This window comes from Filicampus tigris, chromosome 10, assembly GCF_054856515.1.
Source record: "Filicampus tigris isolate MCC_2025a chromosome 10, RoL_Ftig_1.0, whole genome shotgun sequence".
In the NCBI taxonomy this organism is placed as follows: Eukaryota; Metazoa; Chordata; class Actinopteri; order Syngnathiformes; family Syngnathidae; genus Filicampus; species Filicampus tigris.
Window position 1 is genome coordinate 13,074,286 of NC_141226.1, and position 19,288 is coordinate 13,093,573.

The 19,288-nt window shown below is 39.2% G+C and overlaps 2 protein-coding genes across 7 annotated transcripts in view; one reads left to right on the forward strand and one right to left on the reverse strand.

Annotated features, from left to right (window-relative positions):
* The window catches only part of myom1a (myomesin 1a (skelemin)), a 29,855-nt gene extending 14,914 nt beyond the window's left edge, over positions 1-14,941 (reverse strand). For 3 of the 5 annotated variants that reach the window (XM_086042532.1, XM_086042530.1, XM_086042529.1), the window contains exons 1-17: positions 14,343-14,941; positions 12,645-12,918; positions 10,444-10,593; positions 9,961-10,147; positions 9,722-9,879; positions 7,927-8,019; positions 7,737-7,825; positions 7,031-7,072; positions 6,583-6,744; positions 6,338-6,499; positions 5,203-5,344; positions 4,368-4,567; positions 4,223-4,276; positions 3,861-3,985; positions 2,888-3,071; positions 2,632-2,806; positions 1,069-1,190 (exon numbers count right to left, since the gene is read on the reverse strand). In XM_086042532.1, coding sequence (XP_085898658.1) covers positions 1,069-1,190; positions 2,632-2,806; positions 2,888-3,071; positions 3,861-3,985; positions 4,223-4,276; positions 4,368-4,567; positions 5,203-5,344; positions 6,338-6,499; positions 6,583-6,744; positions 7,031-7,072; positions 7,737-7,825; positions 7,927-8,019; positions 9,722-9,879; positions 9,961-10,147; positions 10,444-10,593; positions 12,645-12,871 — 2,272 coding nt within the window. In that variant the 5' untranslated portion in view covers positions 12,872-12,918; positions 14,343-14,941. Of the gene's footprint in view, positions 1-1,068; positions 1,191-2,631; positions 2,807-2,887; positions 3,072-3,860; positions 3,986-4,222; positions 4,277-4,367; positions 4,568-5,202; positions 5,345-6,337; positions 6,500-6,582; positions 6,745-7,030; positions 7,073-7,736; positions 7,826-7,926; positions 8,020-8,246; positions 8,299-8,648; positions 8,750-9,721; positions 9,880-9,960; positions 10,148-10,443; positions 10,594-12,644; positions 12,919-14,342 lie in introns of those variants that run through there. The other 2 variants (XM_086042533.1, XM_086042534.1) reach the window with 2 other exon arrangements.
* Positions 14,942-15,724: 783 nt separating this feature from the next.
* myl12.2 (myosin, light chain 12, genome duplicate 2) lies at positions 15,725-18,615 on the forward strand. Of its 2 annotated transcripts, none has more exons than XM_086042913.1 (4): positions 15,725-15,875; positions 16,194-16,409; positions 16,473-16,634; positions 18,094-18,615. In XM_086042913.1, exons 2-4 carry the CDS (start codon positions 16,226-16,228, stop codon positions 18,264-18,266), a joined length of 519 nt encoding a protein of 172 aa, XP_085899039.1. In that variant the 5' UTR covers positions 15,725-15,875; positions 16,194-16,225; the 3' UTR covers positions 18,267-18,615. The 2 variants fall into 2 exon arrangements, with proteins under 2 accessions (XP_085899039.1, XP_085899040.1); XM_086042914.1 differs by having other exon boundaries at positions 15,751-15,808.
* Positions 18,616-19,288: the final 673 nt, after the last annotated feature.

Genomic DNA, 19,288 nt, shown 5'->3' on the forward strand with positions numbered 1-19,288 from the left:
TATATATATATATATATATATAAAATGAATTTGGGAAAAATATGTGAATTTTCCCAAACGGCCGCACACCATCGCCGACTATGTTTCGCCGCATGACAGCCCATCTACGACAACTTTTCAGCGCATGACGGCCACACATCACCCTCTCCCAAGCCACAACCCCCCTCCACCAATTTTTTTTTTCAGCGCGTGACAACCACAGTTCACCCCACCCACCCACTCGTAAGATTCTGACTTCATTTTGCTCATACAATTGTGTTTTACCATCAAATTAGCACTCTATGTTTAGAAGATTGTTGTTTTTTTCTCCTAAAATTGCAGCTCTGTTCTTGAAAATTTTTAATTTATTTTACTAAGGTTCTAGATTCGGAACTAGTGGTGTGGTAACAAAAAACCACGCCTCAAACCCAGATAAGAGGTGAGCCGTGATTGGTCGTTACCTGATACCTTAGGCACTGTGATGTCATTTTCAGTTGATGGCAACTGACAAAATGGCCGCCCGGTGAGATGCATCAAAATGGGTGGATCTTGCTAAATAATTCATATTCCACAAACTCAATTTAATCTGAATGCCGTGCTTACACTCGTAGGTGCACATAGAACATATTATAAGACTTAGATGCTAGTGTTGCTTATAAGAAGCTAACACTAATCTTTGCAACCAACAAAGCTTGTTTTCATTCTTAATGTTTAATTTCACAATGGACGAGTGGGCAGGCAGCGACCCAACTATTGGGATACAAGCCATTATAGCATTCATTTTCCTTAATATGTCCCCTTAAAGAGAAGAAGCAAGCCAAACATGCCCAGCCAGACCACATTAAGGGAGGAAAAAGAAGTTGAAGACAACAAGGTTGGTGAAAAATTGAAAAAAAAAAGTAAAGCTTTCCACCCAGTGATAAAAAACAGAAGGAGGACAGTAAAAGCACATGAACTTAAAAAGGAAAGAATGTGTTCTAAGGAGTATATTAAAAGTTGATGAAGTTGGAGTGCAGGTGGTGAGAGAGAGAAAGACTAAACGCCAATCCAAAAAAAAAAAAAAAAAAAAATGGCGGCGAGGAGACTCACAAATGGCCGCTCGCACCAGCTCTGGCTGCGAAGCTGTCGAACTCAAGCTGTAGCCGGCGGCATTGACTGCCTTCACTCGGAAAACGCACGTCGTCTCACTGGTGAGGCCATGACACACGAACCTAAACACGAGCCACAAAAGAAGGATTTTGAAGTGAGTTTTGTTGTTGTTGCATTATACATTACGAACTGCAATTCTAAGGTGTGGCACAGCGGTGGTGATATGGGGCTAACATGCTATCTATTTACTCATACAACAGGAGACTCAAGTGCTGCAATTTGGAATTCATCATCATCATCTTGTTTTTTTGGGGGGAATTTTTTTTTTGTCAACATGCGGAATACCAATGCAGGGAAAGCGGGATGATAACCATCAAACAGGAATTAGTGAGATTATATCGTGAGATTAAGGCAGTGCAGCTCTTTCATTATTCATTACAATGTTCCAATTTTATACCTGTAAAATTATAATTGATTGATTGATTATAATTTTTTTCTTAAAAAATACAACTTCAACCTCAAATGATTTACTTTTACTTTTTTTGTTAATTTAACACTTTTTGGGTAATATGACTTTTTTCTTTTTTTTTTTTAATAGGACTATAGCACAATTTCAATTTGATAAAATTGTGACTTGATTCATGCAACTACTACTATAATATTCTCATATTTGTTAAAATATCCAACTTTATTTGCATAGAAAAAATGCAATGTTTTCTTAAAATTACCACTCTATTTCCCCCAAATTACCATTATTTTTCCTGAATTCTTTTCTGGAATGAAGTGAATTAATTCTCTTTACTCTATGACTTGAATCTTGTAAAATTGTGGCCCTTTTTTCCCATGAAATTACAACTTTATTCTTGCAATTTTACATATTTCAGTCTTAAAAAAAAATGCACATCAAACAATCTTGTAAGATTAGTACTTTTTTGATCAAATCTTCCTACATTATAATTTAGTCCCAAAAAACTCTGACTTAATTTTCAAATAATACGCTTTATTCTCAAAAATGTCAGTTTTGTCCTCATATTATTACAAGTTTATTCTACTGAAACTTTTTTATTGAGTCAAAACTTGACTTTTTCTCACCGGAATACATCTTTTTGGTTGAAAATATACATTTTCTTAACTCAATTCTAGTCAAATTCAAAATTTTTATACTAAAGTTATAATAAAGAAAGGGAAATATTTCTGTAAAAAACTTTCTTGACCAACAAAACTATCCATTCATCCATTTTCTGAACCACTATTCTCATGAAATTGTAAATATTTTACGAAGGTTACGTTATTGCCTTGGGGAATGTGCCTTTTAATCGTAAAATTACAACTGCTATCGTGTTCAAAGGGAAAATACTGTACTTTTACTTTGTTTTTGTTTTACTTTACATAACTTAAGTTCATTATATAGAAATGAATTACTTCAAATATTGTAAAGCTCCCGCCTTCCATTTGTAGCCAAGATATATTAAATAGGGGTCAGGTGTCCGAATACCTTTATCCAAATAATACACAGCAGACTATATAATTTGTGCTAAATTCCCCATTGCCAAAGTGTTTTACCTGGTCTCCTTGATAGGCTTGTTGTTGCACGGGATCCAGACGTCGGTGCCCACCACACTGTATTCAATGTAGTAGCCCACCAGGTTCTTGACATCCTTAGAGGCGCCCCAGGAGACCACCATGGAGGTGCTGGTGTTCCTGGTTGCCACGGGCGTGCCCGTAGAAGAAGGCAAGTCTGTCCAGAAGCAGAGCAAAGGCAACTGTGATGTTCATTTCAATAAATATGAAAGCTTTACGTAATGTCGGGCCCTCTCACCGAGAACGTCTCCCACAGTGATGTCGCCAGTGGCTTCGGAGGCCTCGCCCACGCCCGCGGAGTTGCAACAGCGCACGCGGAAGCTGTACGATTTGCCTTCGGACAGATCGAACAGGGCAAAGCGAGGAGACTTGACGGGCATGCTGGTGTTCACCCTCTGCCACGTGTCGGAGCCTGAAACGCACTGACGCAAATAGCAGCCAACAGATATTTTTAATACCATTTTGAATTAAATGTAAACGTGCAAATTATGCAGTGCAGATCCAATTTAAACTCAATTTAATCTCATAAAATGAAGAATCTTATTTTTGGGAAATTATTAATGTAATCTTACAAATTTGTTCCAGTAAATTGAGGAAGATTGTAGTGAAATTACAACATATGCTTGTAAAATACAACTTTATTTTCATGAAATTTCTCTCACAATTTTTCTACAGTACAATGTTTTTCCTGAAAAACTATTATGTTATTCATATGAAATCATATTATTCTTTTAATATTGGAATGTTGATAAAATTATGAACATTTTTTCTTAATTTCTCAGGGAATTTTTTTTTTTTTTTTAAACCAAAGACATTACTCTGTTACAAAAATTAGGACTTTAATCTCATATAAACTTTGAAAATTAAAACTTTATTCAAATAAAACTATGACTATTTTCTTCAGATTTGGACTTTTTGTACTGAAAAATCCAACTTCATTTTCTTAAGATTTGAACCCCCTTCAAAATACAAATTCATTCATGAATGATTGTCACTTAATTCGACTACTTCTCAGTAGATAACAACCCCTCCCCCGCCCCCCAAAAGAATACAATTTGTAATAGTACAATTTTATCCTGGTGAAATTACATCTAGTCTGGTGGGACTACAACTATTTTATTGTTGTGACGTTTCTCTAAAAATCATGACTTTATTCTCATAATACGACTAAATGCTGACTTTTTTTTGGCGGTTCATCGAGCACTTCTCACCTTCTCAATGTAATACATCACTCCTTCGTGACCTCTTTGGACAGGCGGCTTCCAGGCAAGCACCACGTAGCTCTTGGTCGCCTCGGTAACCACGACTTCAGTGGGTTCTCCGGGCACCACTCCAGCTGTGGTGAGAAGACGATGATGATGATGATGATGGAATACACTTTGACAAGGTATATATTAATCTAAGAAAAATATACAGTGAATCCATCTTCTGGCATCTAGAAGTATGTAATTATAAATCATTTTTAAGAGCAGGGGAGGCATCAATTACTCGCAGATTTTAGCCATTGGCGAATAAAATGTGGAAAAAGTGAAGCCTTTCTAGATGCACTGTCTATGAGTAAGTAAGATAATACCAGTGTGATCCTCCTCCGTGAACTTGATCATGCCAGTCCAAGGAGCAGAAGGTCCTGCAGGGTGGCAGAAAAAAAGGCCACGAATAGTTTGAGAAGTTCACTTTTTTTTTTTTTTAGTGTTAGAACCTCCTATATTGTTCCTCACCAAGGAGACGGGCCCTGTCGAACGGATCCATGGCGACCACCGCGTCGGAGATGCGTGACGCACGGCTCACCCCTGCCTTGTTCAGGGCCGTCACCCTGAACACGTACGAGCGGCCCTCCACCAGGCCCGTGACGGGGAAGCGGGCGTACTTCACCGGTGTGTCGTTACACTGCGCCCAGTGGTGCGTTCCCACCTCACACCTACCACAACACAGCAGTTGGGTTTTAATACAGATGCGAGTTTAATTCAATCCTTGACCACGATTGTCACTCTAAAACACTCGTATCTCAAATCATATTTCCCCACTGAAATGAATGGAAATACCAATGATCCGTTCCAGCCACCCCCCATTGTCCAAAAAAGTTGTGTTTGTGTTTTTAAATTCAGAAAACAGGTCAGCCGTGATTGGTCGTTGTGAGCAGTTGTGATGTCATTTTCAGTCGACAGAAGACAAAATGGCCGCCCCCGGAGATGGCTAAACGAGTGAATTTTGCTGCTTAACTTACATTCCATAAAGGCAAAATTAATCAGAATGCCGTGTTTCAACTAATGGGCCTTCTGGGAACATATTCTTGAAAAAAATAAGTTTGGGTTGACTTCCGCTTTAAACAACTTGAAGCTCTTTTTTTTCAATTAATTGTTCACTCGTATTTTCCAAACTGCTACTTATTGTGAAGTGAGTTCACTGTCAACATACAGTGCTTGTATCTCAAGTTTGTGCTTGCAAATCAAAGCGAAAATAAATAAATAAATCAAAATATCTGCCAAATGATGGCTCGTGCCATTGGTCGGGTCACTCATATCTCAAGGCACTGTAACCGAGGGGAGGTCTTACCTATCGATGTAGTAGCCCAGGATGGGGCTACTGCCCTCCACGGCGGGCTGCTTCCAGGTCACCACCACGTAGTCTTTGTTGACATCGTGGCAGCGCACATCCAAGGGGGCTACAGGGACCCCCTCCACCTCCACTTCAGCATCTGGCATGGTGAAAACACACACACATATGTGAGCAGTCATGTTTCTAAATCTGTCTGGTTTCTATTACGCACTCAGTATCCACTATCTGACCTACTTTTTCAAACTCAGTGTAGACTAGTGTATGCTTTCTGGACAAATGTCTTGGCACACAAATCCTAAAGCCAGGATCTCACTGAGCAGAGAAGGTTTGCGAGTGTTTGCGCACGGCCTGAATTTTGTTTTTTCATCAGGGAAAAAAGAACATTCGCCACTTTTGCAAACAATTGCAAGTCTTAGCCGCTCAGTGAGATACGGGCTTAATCGATGACTCGGCTACCCTCCTTAATTATTCAAGTTCTGGATACTTGGTGAGGAAGAATATGACTAGAGCTCTGACCATCGGGAAAATAAATCCTAAGACAAATGTTACTTTTTGTTGTTTTCACTTCCTGTAGTTGCCCTAAAAACATAGACTGTTCCCCGATTAACGCCGGGTGCATCATCAACTTTAAGAGGTCAACGCAAACACATTTTTTTCAAGAATATATTCTATGCAAGCCCACTAGTTGAAACAGGGCATTCTGATAGATATTGCGTTTGTGGAATAAGTGTTAATCCACTCGTTTTTAGCCATCTCTGTGAGCGGCCATTTTGTCTTCTGTCGACTGAAAATGACATCACAACTGCTCACAACGACCAATCACGGCTAAGATTCAGAAAACAGGTCAGCCGTGATTGGTCGTTGTGACCAGTTGTGATGTCATTTTCAGTCGACAGAAGACAAAATGGCCGCCCCCATGGATGTCTAAAAACGAGTGCATTTTGCTGCTTAATTTATATTCCACAAACGCAAAATTAATCAGAATGCCGTGTTTCAACTAGTGGGCCTGCTGGGAACATATTTCACACTTCTTTTTCCCCATATGCATTTCTCCAAAATTGACATTTTTAAATTGTTTTAGACCCAGTTTAGCATGATCTAAATTGTTATATACTGGTGTTGGTTCTTTTACCTCTGACAAACACATAGGCAGAGTAGGTGTCATAGCCAGACTTGGTGATGACACGCATGGTGTACATGCCCTCGTCTTCCTTATTGAGGCTGACCAGAGTAAGGGTGGCACGCTGTCCGGCCCACTGCGAGTGCACCCATTGCGATGCCTTCAGGGGTACACCTGTGGGTGGGGAAAGTCAAAAGATTTTAGATTCAACGCTCATAACAGGTGGGTAACATTGTCTCGAAAGTGGGTCAACTCACCGTTTCTGTACCACACCACTTCGGGCTTGTAGTTCTTGACGGTGGGATACACGATAACGGTGCAACCCAGGCTCAGCGTCTCACCCTCGCGACCAAATGCCACTTTGAATTTGTCCAGGATGGTGGTCTCAAATGTGACGCCGTGCTCAGAGCTGAAGCCGCCTGCGAAACAGGAGATGCTTTCACAAACACACACGGAAACCTTTCAAGCCACGCAACCCCTTTGACAACCTGACAGTGTGGGCACACAACTTTATCGAACTCAAACACAATTAAAGTTAACAAGCTTTTCCCTTCTTCTTTTGCAGATCTTTTTCCCTTCTACATCTACAGAAAGTTAATGCACCCTTCTACCTCACACGTCCGTAAAGATAATAATGGTTTTCATGCAATGGTCTTTCCCAAAGTTATGGTAATCATTATTAAGATGTTACTCAGATTAACTCACGAGGTTGGGTCACAATCAGACCTCTTTCTTCATCATGGAAGCCTGCAGAGGAAAAAATAGCCATACTTAATTAAAAGTTAAACACTACAAAGGAGGGGTGGGCAAAATTTTGTGCCCGAGTGACATATTTGATTGTTAAATTGGACAAATGGGTCAGCTAAAAAATAGTAGTAGTTTTTTAATAAACAAACATTGAGTGTAAAAATATGTTAAGCTTATTTTAATTATCAATCTATAATTTTCAATCATTCCTATCATTTTTCGTTTTCATTTTTAAATGCTATGTATAACTGACGTTGTTTGTGTAATGAATTTCAATTACAAATTTAACTATTTAAATTATTATAATTAATAAAATATAATAATAAAATATATGAAATTAATATTTATCAAAAAAATAAAATGCTTTAAAAATGTTAAAAACGTTTATTTTAAAGTGAAACAAAACGTGATTCTCATTTCTTTGAATGTTTAAAGGTATATAAAAACAGTTTGACTTAAAAAATATATATATCTTTTTTTTTAAATATCAAGGAATACAAATATTTTTTAATATAAAACAAATATTTTTATTTGATATATAAATAAATCTTTTTTTTTTAATAAACCAATTGCCCATGTGTGTGTGTGTGTGTAGGGGCGTTAGGGTTGTTCAGCTAAATTACTGCAAAAAAAAAAAAAATAGCCTAGACTGCAATTTACTTACGTTTGACAACCACAGTGGCCACGCAGGACATTTCTCCTTTCACGTTGAGAGCAGACACCCGATATGCGGCAGTGTCAAGGAAGTCGCAGCTGGGGGAGGGGGGGGGGGGTGGAACACATTCAGCTTCATGCTACATGAACACAAATGTGACTTTTTGGGCCCGTGTCAACGAGGCTTGGTGATTACCTACTTCTTGATCTCCAGATAGTGCATGTTGTAATTGCTCTCCACAATGTATTTCTCAGGGTGTGCCTTGGCGTCGATCAGCACGTTGTTTTTGTACCTTGAATGTAGCACAAACACACACACACACACACACATATGTTTCAATTATTCAGCAGAACACTCAAAGTCAGACCATTTTCAGGAAACAATGTGCCAACAAAACTTCAAGGTAACATCATACACAACAATCCTCTAGCCGAGCCTGTAATCTGATAGCTGTAGCTCACAGACAAACTTGAACTCCTTAAGATCCTGCCGCACCTTTAAAATGAGATGCATTCATACCAAATGTCAGGCGGACGCTTGTTGTCTCCTCCTAATCTTCTTCAGTAAAATCAAAGTCAGGGCTTTTTGTGAAAAATCAACATTGCTGCTCCACTTCCTGTTTGGTAGTTAGCAACCAGCTAACTGAAAGTCTCATAACTAGGGTTGTCAACTTTCTCACTCCTAAATAAGGGACAGGTGCACGGTGCCACGGTGTATGAATTTGGGATTTTCTTCTAATTTTCACGTTAATGCGGAAACCACATTCACGTAAAAATAAGAAACAAATGAAAAAAATGGACAGTGTTTTTCACAGGACGATATGTCACCTCATATGAAACCTCATATGAAACCACAACTTGGCTCTTTTCATCAAAAAACGGGTGTAAGAAATCTGAAATGTAAAAGAGGAGTGTCACTCACCAAATTTATTTTTTCCATGGATACTTCTGGCTGCTTTTGACTGACTCGAGCAGTCTTCTATCCTTTTGCGCAGCCAGAGAAAAGCCCTTACATGACAGGTGGAGTGATTGACGCTTGTTCTGAGATTGACGCTTTGATCTAGGATCTGTCATGTGTAGTACCGCGAGTCTCCATTAGGAGCGCTGTAATGTGCTATCACTGTTTAAGAACCAGCAATATATGTTCGAGCAAGTATACAAGTAAAAGACATTGAGCTGCCAACCGTCTGTGTCCGTCGTTATTGACAATCGATCGCCATCCAAAGCTTTACTAAAAGCATCTTATATTACACGATCAGTAGATTGCAGTTTTCCGTATTTGCAAGAGTTCATTTATTTAAATTAGCCCAATATACGGGACGTCCCGGCTAATACGGGACAGTTGGCAACCCTACTCATAACACTTCAGTTAATTACAACATAACCTATAAAACAGCACCAGAGGTAGGCAGAATAGCCAAAAATTGGGCTGAAGTAAGACTACTGTTGCTTTTAAAAAATATTACTCAAGCAAAAGTAAAAAAGTAGTTCTTGACGGAGGGATATACAGTGCACAGTGCTCTTTCACATAACACATGAAAAATCATAGTTTAAAAAAAAGCCAGAATTTGCCAAAAGGCTCTTTGTCATCTGCAGTCCCCTGGCTGGCAATAAGTTAGTTAATACCAGATTTCAGTATCAGCCCCTACCGGCCTTATTCCAAGGTATCGGGTACTCGTGAAGGCTGTCGTCACCAGCTACTGATACGTAAAGCCTAAAACTCTGACACTGAAGAAGACCTACTCTCCAGTGGTTTGGTGGTACAGTAAGACATTTTGACACATCGGCCAATCATGATGTGCGTCCGAAAGATAGAAAGGTGTTTGTTCATAATGGTCTTTCATTGTGTTGATTGAAATTTTACATGTCAGAAGTACTGGAAGTATCTGCACTTGGTGTCGGTGACCACTCAAAACTAAATATGTGTACTGGTATCGGCCTGAAAAAAGGGATATTGAACATCTGTAGCTTTAATACACAAAATACTACCATTACCAGGCAATCCTTGGTCTGGGCCACCCAGCCACGGTGCAGTGCAGCCTGATGGTCTGGCCCTCCCACACGGTCTGTCCGCGGGGCTTAGTGGTCATCTCCGGGGGGTGCGTTAGGCTATCCGGGTTCATTTTCTTGCGGAACTCCGTCCACTCATCCAACTGTGGCCACACATAGAGATTTGCATTAGGATATTGAATGTGATAGATTTCTTTTAAAAAATGGGACAAAGGATTACTTACAGTCCTATTCAGTTGCACACGCTCGGCCGACTCTCGGATTTGCGTGGTCCTGGTCTTTTTCTCTACCCTGACCTCCATCACCTCCCTGGCCTCGCGGACGAACAGGTTCCTCATGGCAACATAGTTGATGCCCTCCTCTGTCAGGTCGTCCTCGCGGGCCTCCATTAACCCGCGCACCTCTTCATGGCTTTACAATGAAAACATCATTTTCACACAAATCCTGAGACACGGCTCAATTACACGGGTCACAAAAAGTTTGGACTATTGAGCTTTTGGGTGAAATTTCAGGAAGAATTTTGCCTTCAGCATCTTGTTGGAGAACAGCAAGTTGTGCAAATAGAACTGTGTTGTGCATCCAGAAGTTTAGAGGAGGTCAAATTAAATTTGCCTGTAAAGGTTATAGTGCATTTTAGGGTCATTCTGAAATTCCTCCCAAAAATATCGCTAACTTCTTGTGAGTGGTGTATGATGGTCGGCACTCACTTGGCTCTGAAAATCGGTATCACATAGCCGATGACTTCCTTATCCAAGTCGGTGGCCAGGTAGGTGCGCTTGGCTCGCTTGGGTAGCGGACTCAATGACTTGACCACCTGCTCCAGACCCTTCTTCTCGCTCTTCACAGTGGTTTTCACGCTTGAAAGTAAGACGGAAAACATTACACTGCGGTGCCGTGATATTCGAGTTTAATTTATTACGTACACACGCGTTTCCTCAAAGCGCTCATATCTCAAATCCAGCCCCGCTCCACCACAAAACAAAAATGCGATGCTAATGATTGCTAACCATTAGCATGTCAGGGGCAGGACTTTGCATTGTTATATTAAGCTAAGCAAACTTTCCCAAGACAAAGCTAGCTCAAGCCACCACTGTAATTTATTTATACATAATATGCTGCACGGGGCGCTAGGGTTGAGCACATGTGGTTCACAATTGTGAAGTTCAGGCTTCGCTGGGATTGACTCAAGATCACCTGTTATACATACACACCATTTGCTTCGTGTTGCCTGTGTCTGTGTCTTTGTTAGAATGACTGAAATGTGCATGTGTTTATTTTAGAGGTTCTGGCATGCATGTAGTGTATCTTTTGGCACTGAATGTAAAAATGAAAGATGTATTTCAGTCCACCTAAGCCTGACCCCGGACACCATTTGGTTATGGGTTTATAAATACATAACAGGATAGCACAAAGAAATGTATTTCTTCTACAAGTGGCCAGGGCTGTACCAGGCATCTGTTAGGGGCAGGATCTTTCTTTTTTTTTCAATAAATATTTACTCTATTTTAATACTGCACAGGGAATTTGTTCATAACATACAAGATTATAAACTTAAATTAATCAAAATTACAGTTTACTAGCTGCTGTTTTGTTTAGTACTAGAGTTCAAGCAATTAATTCTATATTCCATGTCTCGCAGCTTTTCTGCCAAAATGACTGCTAGTGACCTCCTGACAAAGAAATATTCTGGAACAATACGGATCTGCCTCTCCAGAGAGTACCCCAAAGGTTCCAGGAACCTCTCCAAAATATGAGATTCTACTTTTTGCCCAGATAAAATACCTCGAGACAAAAAAGGCCTCTGGACCAAAGAGTTTCCAGTGGAATATGTTCGGTGCTGCAGACATCATTACAAAGGTCCCTGGACCTTTTTGAAAGTACTACCAACTTGTAAAAAGACCCTGCTACGGAGGTAGGTCTTTTGACAGAGCCAGTAAAATAGCTCCTGTAACTACAAGGTTCTAATTCTGCAGACCCTAATACTATATCCAGAACGGATGTGAAATATTTGCTCTCGCGCCGCGCCATAACGGAAAAGAGGAGGGGCTTCCTCTTCTCCGCTTCCGTGTCGTCTTTCTAAACAAGCACAACATTTCTTTCTGGTATTTTGTGAGCTAGCTTGGTTCCCACTTCATTGGGTACATAAACAAACTTACCACTTATGCCAAAACTTTAAGACAAAAATGAAAATATCCCAATGTGATGTGCTAGGGAAAAAAAAGTACACACATTTTTTTTTTTTCCAAATCAGCATCAAAACTACTTTTAGGGACACATAATGCCATCTTTGATTAAAATGTGCATTTGACCAGTGTTATCAAACTTCAGGGAAGCTAGGTCCCTTCAGTGCCATACAGTAAAGTGTCCGAGTCAGCCTTCACAAATAGCCCAGCTGGTCATGAATGTATCCGGCAGCGCTCAACTCCAGCTCAAATTCCTTCTCTGACCTCTTTATAGAGACAGTGAAACACGACAATACATGGTGACTTGTGTTGTATTGACTTGTGTTGTGTGAGACACAGGTCCACACGTGCTTGGACACACCTAACGATGATGATGCTGCAGCTGCTAAACTGGAGATTTTACCATGAGAGTTTTTTTTTAGTTAACACTACCTGATGAAAATGCCAGAAAATGAAAAATTGGAGATAAAACATGAGCACTTGTCTGCTATTGAAGAATGGCAGGCCATTGATGGTTCACACAGCTGACTGATATCGGATAATTATCAGAGCTGCAGAACCTGTCCCCAAGGTTTGTGGATGACTCAAAAGTACTAGGGTGTTCTTACGGCCCTGATAAATTAAAGCACCACTGTATATGGTTCCTATTGAAAAGCATGCATCGCTAATAAAAATCCCACTAAACAACATCAGGACCCTCTCAAATTGATATTTCTGACCCTTACCGACGGGTAGTGGTCTTGTACGTGGAGAAGGACTGTTTGCTGACAGTTGACTTGGCGCTCAAGTGACTGCTGCTCTCATAGTGATGCTGCTGATGCTGCTGATGCTGCTGCTGTCGATGATGATGATGATGATGATGATGATGATGGTGATTAAGCTCCTTCTTATGCTGCTCCGTGCGATGTTGAAGCTGTTGCTCCTTCTGTGACACTTGCACTGATCCTGACATCTTGTAGGCCGCTCCGCAACGTCACACACTTTACGTCTGGACCAGCTCTGCAAATAAAAACATCATTGTTAGCACCAAGGATGGATATATGACCTTTGTATGAATGATGTATGACCATTGTATATTGATTTATGACCACATAGGTTGTCTTATACTGTAGTTGTATTTGTATTTGTGACGTCAGCGTGTTATCTTGCAGGTGTTCGAAGGGGTGACTAGTACTTATTACATCATGCTAAAAGTACTTTAAACTCTAATTAGTGGGAGAAAATTATTCCCAAAAAGAAGGGGAAAAAAGAAACAACAAAATAAACAAAAATGTCATAAAAATAGACAACACAAAATAGAAAATATAAGTGTCTTATTACAAGCAAGAAAATTAATAAAATAACAATTTCAACTTGGAAATCAATTTTAAGAAAATATAAAAACAAATAATGCACGTATACATTCACAAATATAAATTCTAATAAATAATGTCGAGTGTTTAAGGAAAATTAATATAATAGGTAAAAACACATTTTAAAATGGTGCATGTTTAAAAAAAAAATATATATATGTATCTACTAATATGTATATATATATATCTACTAATATGTATATATATATATATATATATATATATATATATATATATATATATATATATATATATGGTATACAATAAAATAAACAGCATTATTTCAATTAATGTACAACTATACAAATGATGAAACACATGCCTGTTTATGGCTTATATACATAAGTATATAAGATAAAATAATTGAAGAGATGATGCTAGTTTAAACATAAATACATAACAATAAAGTCAAAAAATAAAACTTTTTAAAGTAAAACTACAACTTTTTAAAGTAAACGTCCGTCCTTGCGACTGTGACTCTCCTCTAAGTTTGGCTGCACAGTGATCAGAGGTCAGCTGCTGCAGGAAGTAAATAAAACTGAGTTAACTGAGTTAATTTTTTTAGTGCATTATAAAATTTTAATTAATCTCCATAGTTAATGCTTTAACTTTGACAGCCCTAATATATACACATAATGGAATAATGAAAAAAAAAAAAGCAAGATGTTGCCACTTTTATGGGTATAAAGTTGTCAGCTACACAAATCATTTCCTGCTTCAACTATCAACTTCAACTATCCCTGTTTCCATGCTTAGCAATCTCCAGAATTAGATCATTGTGGTATTCATATTCATATGGATTTCTGTTGTGCCCGTTTATGTATCAGTTCACTTTTGCATAAATCAATCATAAGTACAGTAATTTAATACAGTATTTCATTATTGTCAATGTCATTTCAAAACAATGACACATGCAGCCTCGTTCTTACATAAACAAGGTAGCATGTTAACATTCCCAATACAGTAGTAAAAATATAACATGACTAACTAGCTAGAGGGGCCTTCTAATTTATATATTACACTACCTAGCACACAAACGACTTGTTAATACAATAGATATACAGGACTTACCACAACCAAGTCTCCAGAAATCCAACAATGGATAAATATGAAGTGTTAAAAGTATTATTAAATCAAGCAAATCCAGGACGAGGGAAGGCAAGCAGGGATGAAGGCCAGTGGACAAAAGAGAGTGGTCCACAGACCAAAAATAATGCTGCCACTCTGCAGAACGCACAAGACACCCTCAGGACCTTTTAAGGCTGGGATACATTTAAATTTAGATCACAAGGAGAAGGAGAGCTCCTTGGGTTAAACCACCACCCTCTAACTTTATAGAGGAAGTGTTGGGTCGCTGAAACTTCTGTACGTTATACACATTGTTGCCCTAAAAATAAGCGTAACATAAATAATATATTTTTAATCATTTATTTGAGGGGGCCGCCACGAAAAAAAAATTTGGAAAGTGCGTATGGAAACTATTGTGGCTATTTGAATTGTTTTCACTCGTGCTCTAGTCGGTTTTCAAGATGGTAGGCACGCATATTATTTAAATAAATTAAGCAGTATTATTTCGTTAACAACAATAATAATAATAATCAGACGAACGAAATGTTTGACCGTGACTAATCGGCCAAGACTACCTAAACTTGGAACCGCTGTCTTTTGGCGAAAGTGACTACAGTACTTCTTCGTTCCCCGTTGACGGTTTCTTTCAAACTCCAATGCCATCTTAAATGTGCAATAGCGCCCCTCAAAGCAATGCAGTGTTACACGGAGAATGTCAAGGAAAAGATGATCGGAAAAGTTCATTTTTGGACACATACGTCTTTTTGGTGAATCACATAGTTACCGAGGAATGTCGTGTGACAAGATTTAGATTTATTGATCCCCGTGTGGAAATTCGTTTCCACAGACTGTACACAAAAAAACCCCACAAAAATTATCGGTATACATCACGGAAAATTACATATTTACATTGAATCTGACAAATAAAACAGGCATGCAACGAGGGTCAGCTACATAGAACAGTCCACACAGATGGACTAGTTTATTTTGTTACTTTTGGTCACATCATTGGATATAGAGATATATACATTTTGTGGGAGCATACCTCACCAACTTTGTTACTTTCGGACAAGTCATTGGATATATTTGTAAAATACGACTTGTAGTAACGTTCTGTTTAGACAAATAATTTTCGAGCGCGCAATCCAGGATGGAATTTCTGATATGGTATGGTGACGTATGAAGCCTCCCTGTGAGCTACACAGAAAACTCCCGGTCATCTTGACTGATTGTTCACGTTGTTCTTGTATTTGTAGTGGTTACTATAATTGCACCTTATTTTCTAATTTTGTATCATCTGTGTTTGACAAGAAGGAGAAAAAAAATCCGATCGGAGGGTACTTTCGGTTCGTCTCTGAATGGTCGGTTTCGCAAATAGGAAGTTAAACACAGCTAGACGCGTTTCTGATTGGTCCGTTTGATAAACAGGAAGTGCACTGCCAGTTCCGCCCTTCGACATTAGCAGCCAGGTACGACGATTGCATGCAGAGTGCAGACATCTGTGCGTGACTTATAACTACGCGTCAGTATTCCAAGGTGCGTGGCTTGATTTACAAATATTACTCATTTAAGTAATTTAATCGCAATTCTAATTGTGCGCGTTTTTCCTAGTGTCATCGGTGGTTTAAATAGGTCAGCGTAGCTAGCGAACATACTGTGATGATGGTGTGTAGCGTAATGAATGAAGATGAATCGCTCAACCATTCTGTGATCGCTTTGAACAGTTCAAAGAGAGATATAACTGCATGAAGCATAAAATAGTCACAGCGTGCATGAGTGCAAAACTGGAAGAACTCAATTTTTGGTGCTGTTGTTGTGTATGAGTTATGCATTTTGTGGATATGTTCGTTCCAGGAGGAGGAGGAAGGGACTTTTCAGTCGCCAACATGTCGAGCAAAAGGGCCAAGGGAAAGAACACCAAGAAGCGCCCTCAGCGCGCCACCTCCAACGTGTTTGCCATGTTCGACCAGTCCCAGATCCAGGAGTTCAAGGAGGCCTTCAACATGATCGACCAGAACAGGGATGGCTTCATCGACAAGGAGGACCTGCACGACATGTTGGCCTCTCTAGGTAGACCGTAAACAACACAAACAACAGAACTTTATGACTAGCTAACGCACTGTTTTTCTTCAGGTAAAAACCCCACTGATGACTACCTAGAGGCCATGATGAACGAAGCCCCGGGACCCATCAACTTCACCATGTTCCTCACCATGTTCGGGGAGAAGCTGAATGGCACTGACCCAGAGGACGTCATCCGTAATGCATTCGCCTGCTTTGATGAGGAAGGCACTGGTGAGCGCGATTGAAGTCATACGTCTAATGCTCTGACCTGTACCCCTCAACAGAGTGTTACCAAAAATAGTTGCAGTACAGATCAGTTATTGGGCCAATCTCATTTCTTTAAGTGAAACTTCTTTGGTCCTTGTTTCTCTCTTTATAGGTTAGCGCTGCCCACCAGAAATCCCATCAGGGAGACAAGCATTAGTTTAGATAACCTGTATCAATCCCACAATGAAGTAGAATTACCTATTTGTTTCAGGCGTGACCCTGATGCTTAACATTCCTAACAGTCAAAGGTGGAGGAGTACTTACCCTTAGGACTGTTGCTAATAAAAATGAACAGGAAGGTATTCAATTTCGGCACGGTGGTCAACTGGTTAGCACGTCCGCCTCACTGTGTGGAGTTTGCATGTTCTCCCTGAGCCTGCATGGGTTTTCTCCAGGTACTCCGGTTTTCTCCCACATTCCAAAAACATGCATGGTGAGTTAATTGGACGGACACTCTAAATTACCCCTAGGTGTGATTGTGAGTGTGAATGTTTGTTTGTCTCTTTGTTCCCTGTGATTGGTTGGCAAACAGTTCAGGGTGTATTCGGCCTACTGCCCGAGGCAGCTGGGATAGGCTCCAGCACGGCCTTGTGAGGATAAGTGGTTCGGATAATGAATGTAAGGAAGGTTTTTACTATTTACAAAGCGATACTGTCACCTAGTGGTGTTTACAATGTATTGCTGGCGTTAATAAGTTTTGTGTTTTGTATGAGTGCGTTAGTACAGTCATTGATTTGTAATCACATTAGTCATTCCAAGTTCTCACCATACCACAGTTGTACTTATACGGCATTGCATTTTTTTCATCGTACTTATATCACACATTATTTGCTACATTGTGGAATTTTTCTGTGAATATTTTTTCCACATTGACTCACTGCAGACTCACGAAGCACTAAGCATGACCAGGAGTAAATAATTTCACATTTAATAAAAGGAGCAAAGGAGCCAAGGCCAGAAGGAACAGCATAATGAATTGATGAATTGCATTGAAGCATTAAATCATAATGCACAAACTGTTTAATTCTTTACATTTTATTTAATTATGGTATGTCTGTTTCTATTATGTACAATGTTAATAGAATGAATAGTTTCCTTATTACAAAAACAAACATGGGTGGGGGGTAGAACAAATTCATGGCATTTTCATTCATCTCAATGGTGAAAGCTAATTTGAGATGTAGGCGTTTTGAATTAACTGTGTGGTCGCAGAACAAATGAAACTCATATCTCAAGGCACCACATTTCATTTAGGCGGCAATGTAACGGAGTTAAAGTGTAAGTTGCCAGAATTATAAAGGACGTTACAGGAAAATTCGACTGAAGTACAGTTACAACAACAAATAATAAGGGGGGGGAAAAAGTATTTGCACTCACAATTCAAGACTGAGTGTAACAAGGTGTTCCCTTGTGGATACTGCAGGTATGATCCAGGAGGAACAGCTGCGTGAGCTTCTGACAACCATGGGCGACAGGTTCACGGACGAGGAGGTGGACGAGCTCTTCCGGGAGGCGCCCATCGACAAGAAGGGCAATTTCAACTACATGGCGTTCACCCGTATCCTCAAGCACGGCGCCAAGGACAAAGACGATTAGGCCACCCACCCAACCAAACATTGGAGGAGTTTTCCTGTGTATATGACCGTTATGTGTTTTGTATAGCCCACTGGAAGGTTGTCATGTACTGTAGCTGCTTCCTGCTCATTTGCACATTACTAAGAAGCTGTATAAACTTGAACATATGTCATGCATGTTAAAAACTCTGCATGTTACTGTGACTATTATTAGTTAGCGATGACCTTGATACAATTAGGCATTTATGCCAGCAGAAGCGGAACTTTGCCACACCTATACAAACTGATTTTTTTTTTTTTTTACAGGCTTATTAAACTGTCACCATATTTTAATTGTCATACAAGTGTTAAAAAATAAAAAATGCTCAGTATTAGTGTCTGCTTCAGGTTTAGACAGTCACTCTCATAAAACGTGTTTTCAGTTACATTAAAAAAAAATTAAACTGCTTTAACACCTGAATTTTCCCATGAGATAAAAAAGAAGTCTTAATTTTTTTACATACTTGCGTTAATGGTTAATATATAATGAGAATAAAGTAAATATCTTGACTTATTTTGTTTCAGCTGCAAACTGTTGCCCCGAATCTACAACAATGTTTTGAAGTAATATTTTACCTGTCATTTAAGTGTAAAAAAAAATTCATTGTTGCAAAACAAAAAACAAAATGTTTTTTTAAGTAACATCATACAAGTGTAAAAAAGTGACTGAAAATTTGAACTAAAATGAAAAAAAAAACTACTGACTTAACTGATTTCACGCTCAAACTGTCACCATTATAGAAGCATTATTTTTGGTTTACTCTGCTGATGTCTGCAGCCAGATGGGCATTGCAAGTGAGGATATTCTCAATTGCCTTACCTAGATAAATAAAAACATAAAGCAGCTGCAGGAGATATTTTCAACATTTCAACTCTCAGGCAAATGATAAAGCAAAAAAAAAAAAAAAAGTATATTTGAGTTATCAACCACTACATAACATAGTTGAAATAAAGTAAAACTACTTAATTACTTCATTCCAGGCCAAAAAAGATATCTTTTTACTG

Coding starts and splice junctions, on each gene's coding strand:
- myl12.2 (XM_086042913.1), top strand. CDS start 16,226: ATGTCGAGCAAAAGGGCCAAGGGAAAGAACACCAAGAAGCGCCCTCAG. Junction 16,410..16,472: donor CGACATGTTGGCCTCTCTAG/GTAGACCGTAAA, acceptor GTTTTTCTTCAG/GTAAAAACCCCACTGATGAC. Junction 16,635..18,093: donor CTTTGATGAGGAAGGCACTG/GTGAGCGCGATT, acceptor TGGATACTGCAG/GTATGATCCAGGAGGAACAG.